Raw genomic sequence first — 5,788 nt, 5'->3', positions numbered from 1 at the left:
TTAAATTAGTTACTAAATTAATAAATATATATATATTTACGTATAAATATATGTATTGTTTAGTTATTTTTAATGTATAATTTTATATCCTGCAGCATGATTGTAAAAAGAAAGATGTTATACTTAAGATTTATTAAAAAAAATGTAAAGCTCGACAGTATTTTCATTTATCCTATTGAAGTCTTTAAGTGGCATGCACTTGAACTGTATGCGTACATGTGTAAGTGTAAGTCATCAAATAAATAAGTAAACTTACGAGAATCTCTGCAACAACTTTGGGTTGACGAAGAGGTTTGAGAAGGAAGGTCAAGCTACGGCTAACGGAAAGGACTAAGATGGTTTGAATGATCAACAACGGAATAGCGTAGTTGAGAGGGTTATCACCCTGCCACGCTCCATCGGAAGCGGTTTTGATGGTAGTGATGTTAGCCATCTTAAGTTTCATTTGTTCAAGTCTATGGGATGGGAACGGCTTTTTATAGTGGAGGGGCTTCAGTTTAGGCTTTAGAGGCTGACGACACTCCAAGAAATTTATATATACCAATACATATATTTAAGAGATAAAAAAACAAATAGTTCCTCGCACTTTTTAATTTAGATGTGGTTGAGGGAATGGTGTAGTACGTAGTTATGGAGTGTATAGGTGCTTTACGTAATTGTGGTATTAGGAACAAAAATTGGACCGTCTGATTTTTTGGAACACAAATCTCAGACCCTCGGATTTCTGTTTTAAAACTTAAAAAAATTTAGGATACACAAGTCGGACCCTCCGATTTGTGTACTAATTTTTTTTACAAAGAAATCGGATGGTCCGCTTTCTTCATCCTTATTTCAGAAAAAAACTGTCCCACATACATGCCTAGCACCCACATTTTCCACAACAAAATACAACACACATATGCTTCTGGTTACGGATCCGGCCCATGAATCCTACGCCCGGAATGGTTCCCGAACTCGGTTACTCGGGTCCGACCCGCTTCGCCCTTCTAAAAGGCCTAGAATTGGCCTACTAGAGCTCCTAACCAACTTTTGAATTCAAACGTCTCCCTTATCTTAGCCAAACAAGATAAGATAAGATAGCTACCATCACCTATAAATAGAGGACCCAGGTCCCTCCAGGTATTCATTCATTCCTCACACCTTTTACCTCTTAGATCCATTCTGACTTGAGCGTCGGAGTGTCTTTGCAGGTACCACCCCCATTGCTCCAGTCAAATAATCTGGCATCCGCCTCAACCTGCAAGTTCTCGATCCATCTCTCAACCCGTACTGGAGGCATCCAGTACATTGGCACCGTCTGTGGGGACTTTGCAACGTTGTGGTAGCATGGCGGATAACCCAGAAGAGCAATCCTCAAACTCACTCACTTGATTTCTTGCTTGTAACTGAGAGCAAAAAGGAATAATGTTTCCTTAACTTGCATCACCTTTGCAGTGATAACACACCTTCGCCCTACTCCAACGGCGAAATCCCAAAGGAACAATGTTTCTTCGACTTGCAATCACCTTCTTAGTGATAACACTCTTTATACACCTTTACCCTACTCCAACATGAAATTCCAAATCCTCCGAGCCCAAAGTCTCGCCTCCCTTTAGTGGGACACCTCCACTTCTTGGACACTCTCATTCACCACTCTCTCATCTGTCTCTCCAAGCGCCATGGCCCTATCTTCTCCCTCTACTTCGGCTCTATGCTCACCGTGGTTGCTTCTTCTTTTGAACTCTTCAAGCTCTTCCTCCAAACCCACGAGGTCACCTCCTTCAACACCAGGTTCCAAACCTGTGCCATCTGCCACCTCACCTTTGACAACTCTGTCGCCATAATCCCTCTTCGGAGCTTACTAAAAATTCATAAGGAAGTTCATCATGAACGACCTCCTTAACGCCACCACCGTGGCCAAGCTCAGACCTCTCAAGAGCCAAGAGATCAAGAAAGTTCTCAAAGTTCTTGCATAGATGCGGGGGATTGCCAAATCGTGGCGGCATGAGGGAGAACCTTGAGGAGCAATCCTCCAGCCAACACCCCAACTCAAACCCACGAAGCCCAACTCCCGAACTCCAAGATAACACTCCTCCCACCCACGGGAGGATAACAAGCGCGGCACATTGCCAACCAACCCCAACCTAACAATAACCAAGAGAAGACAACCGTCCTCCCACTGAAGGCTAGCCACTCGACGGCCTGGGAGAGAAGGCGATACAGATAATCCAAGAGCTGTGCCTCAGGGTGCAAAACCTCAAAGGCCGAGTTACACCCAAAGAATGGTACCACCCGGAGCACGCAAGCCAAGCAACCTCCAGGACCTGATCTCACCGCAATACCAGGAACACCAGGCCGCCTGAGCAACGACACAGCAAACGGCATGACTGCAGCGTTTTCCTAGACCCGAAACACCGGCGCGGAGAAGACGATCGACGGCACCATCGGGAGGCCAAACGAGCAGAAAACATGCACGTGATAATGGAAGCCATCCCTTTCACAGAAAAATTCTTGAGAGCCAAACTCCCGAAGGACTTTAACAAGCCCACTGACATGAAATACGACGGGACCAAAGATCCCTAAGAACACCTAACGGCCTTCGAGGCCAGGATGAACCTGGAAGGAGCCGCTGACATGGTCCGGTGTAAGGCCTTCTCGATAACCTTAGCCGGCCCCGCAATCAAATGGTTCAACGCCCTTCTAAATGGCTCCATAGCCAGCTTTCATGACATCTCCAGAAAATTCATGGCTCAGTGCACCACCAGGATCACCAAAGCAAAACACCCCATCATGTTGCTCGGAATCACCCAAACAGAAGATGAATCCACAAGAAAATACCTCGATAGGTTTAACGATGAGTGCCTAACGGCCGACAAACTCACGGACTCGGTCGTCAGTCTCTGTCTAACCAATGACGTCATAAGTGAAGACTTCTAGAAACACCTCACCACCAAACCAGTTTGGACCACGCACAAAATTCAAAGCATCACAAGGGAATACAGAAACGACGAAGAGGTAAGCCAAGTTGTGGCCGCCAACAAATGGCAACACGGTAACATGGCACCTCGTAGTAACCCACCACCAAGAGATACACCAAAAGAGCACCTCAAACCCGTGAACGCCAACCGACCACCCAGGGTTGGAAAGTTCTCGAACTACACCCCCTACCCGCGCCCATCACTGACATTTGCCACCAAATAGCAGAACGAGACATCCTTACGAAAGCGCGACAACTAAAGTAACGGACAGGTGGCAACAAGCTGCAACTACCACCGATGATATGTGCATAAAATCCAAGATTGCTTCGACCTAAAAGACGCCCTCGAATAAGACATTCGAACGGAAAACTCCCCGAGTTTGTCAAAATCATTCGAGAACCTCGGAGAACTGAAAGAGAAAGATCACAAGAACGTGAAGGACGCAACTCGAAGACGATATGATAGGCATCCCAAGAAAGTCCGGAAACCGACCCCACCATAATCGTAAATGTCATCATTGGAAAGGACGCGCTGAAAAAGTCAAAATCAGCAATAAAAAAGGATTTCAAAGTCCTAGCCGTAAGAAACCAAGCACCAATCTCCTCGGTTCTAGCAGCAATCACATTTTTTCCCGATAACTGCCAACGCGGCACTTCGGCGAAAGATGCCCCATTCATCATCTCGGCAAAAGTCGGAACCAGACTTGTGAAAAGAATACTGGTCGACACCAGAGCTGATTCCAACATCCTCTTTAGAGTAGCCTTCGACAAGCAGGGTCTTTGAAACAAAAATCTGCAAACCCACCATAACCGGGTTACCAGACTCGGAGACAAGTTTCTCAAACTGGATGATCCATAGTGTTACCACTAACCATCGGAACCAGAAGCCAGAGGAAGACCATCCTCTCTGAGTTTGTGGTCCTCAAGGACTCCACTGCTTGCAACATCATCCTCGGAAAAAAGATGATCAACAACCTATCCGCCATCATCTTCACCAAGATCCTAATCATGAAGTCTCAGGCCGATAATGGCACTATCAAAATAATACACGGGGATCGGAAAGTCGCAGTAGAGTGTGAGAACACCAGCTCGGCCCTTCGCAAGAGATCTCGAGACGCGGCAGGCATCTTCCTCGCCGACCTCGATGCACGCTAAGACCAAAGTCCACGCAGAACCATAGCAGGAAATGACAAAGAAGCAGAGTGGGACCTTGTAGACAAGGTCAGGAGCATAGCACACCTACGGAAGCTAGCCCTAAAACAGAGAATAAGCCTAAGGTACAATAACAGTATGGTACGACGAGACTTTGGACCAGGAGACCTCGTCTTACGACAAAACGACATCGGTCCACCCACTCCCGGAGAAGGGAAGCTCACGCCCAACTGGGAGGGTCCCTACTAAATCAAGACGGCAATCGAAAAAGGAGCCTACAGGCTCGAAAGACTAGACGGGACCAAGCTCCCAAGATCCTGAAATTTCACTAACTTACGGTGCACTATATGTAGAAACATCCTTCCAAAACAACAAGATCGAGGTCGTTTAAGACTATCTCTTTACCCTTTATATTTTGCCTTTTTCACTTGCATTTATTGCTTAAGTTGTTTAATCATATATTTTCTTACTGGACACTCTTTTCTACCCACATCGGGAGGTTTTAACGAGGCCAAAACTACAAATAAAATTCATAATTTCAAAAGCATTGCCCCGTCCGAAGGCACGAACCAAATGCGGCTATCCCCGAGGATCGATCACCCCGAGGCCAACAAAACGGATATCCAAATAATAAAACGGATATCCAAATAAGTAAACGGCTACCCGGGAATCGATCACCTCGAAGCCAATAAAACGGATATCCAAATAACAAAACGGATATCCAAATAAGTAAATGGCTACAGGGAATCGATCACCCAGAGGCCAACAAAACGGATATCCAAATAACAAAATGGATATCCAAATAGGTAAACGGCTACCCGGGAATCGATCACCTCGAAGCCAATAAAATGGATATCCAAATAACAAAACGGATATCCAAACAACAAAAATAGTGACTCGTGAATCGATCACCCGCAAAGCTAACAAAACGAAAATCCAAATAAGCTAAATAAACAAAGTCTTGAAATCGGCCCACCAAGAGGCCTAAAATAAGTTCACAATAACGGCCCAAAAAAGGCCACACAAAACAAGCATGAGCTCACGGTCTTCCAACTCGCGGAAAGCCAGACTGACCAACATCCTACCAATTGATGCAGGATGATGTCACGCCCTTTCTAGGCCCCTCATAGTCTCCTAAAATACAGAGAATCGGACTCTCCAACGATTTAGCATTGAGACCAAAAAAACATACTCTCATGCTCTGGGGGCAACTGTTCCAGACCCAATCTCCGGGCCCTTCTTCGGAACGGTTATCAAACCCGGCATGTGATGAGACGCCCAAACAACGTGCTCCTCGCCTGACCATGAAACGGCCAGGAACTCCCCAAATCCTCTACCTCGACTGGAAAAACCAAATAAAGATCTCCTTGCCAAACCACAAATGGCGAGGAAAAGGTTCCTCCAGCGATGAGACCGAGCACCCTCACTCTCTCGCTCCGGGGGCAACTATTACGGATCCGGCCCATGGATCCTACGCCCAGAATGGTCCCCGAACCTGGTTACCCGGGACCGACCCACTTCAGAAGGCCCAGAACCGGCCCACTAGAGCTCCTAACCAACTTTTGAATTCAAACGTCTCCCTTATCTTAGCCAAAAAAAATAAGATAAGATAGCTACCATCACCTATAAATAGAGGACCCAGGTCCCTCCAGGTATTCATTCATTCCTCACACCTTCTAC

General features: G+C 46.1%; 1 protein-coding gene across 1 annotated transcript in view; it reads right to left on the bottom strand.

Moving 5' to 3' along the window:
- Positions 1–482, bottom strand: part of LOC107648167 (cation/H(+) antiporter 20) — a 10,775-nt gene extending 10,293 nt beyond the window's left edge. The window contains exon 1 of the mRNA XM_016352146.1: positions 257–482. Within this exon, the coding sequence (XP_016207632.1) occupies positions 257–445 (189 nt within the window). The 5' untranslated portion in view covers positions 446–482. The remainder of the gene's footprint in view (positions 1–256) is intronic.

Source organism: Arachis ipaensis, chromosome B06 (assembly GCF_000816755.2).
Source record: "Arachis ipaensis cultivar K30076 chromosome B06, Araip1.1, whole genome shotgun sequence".
Taxonomy (NCBI): domain Eukaryota; kingdom Viridiplantae; phylum Streptophyta; class Magnoliopsida; order Fabales; family Fabaceae; genus Arachis; species Arachis ipaensis.
Note: the sequence above shows the minus strand (reverse complement) of the source record. Positions and strands in the feature narration are given on the sequence as shown.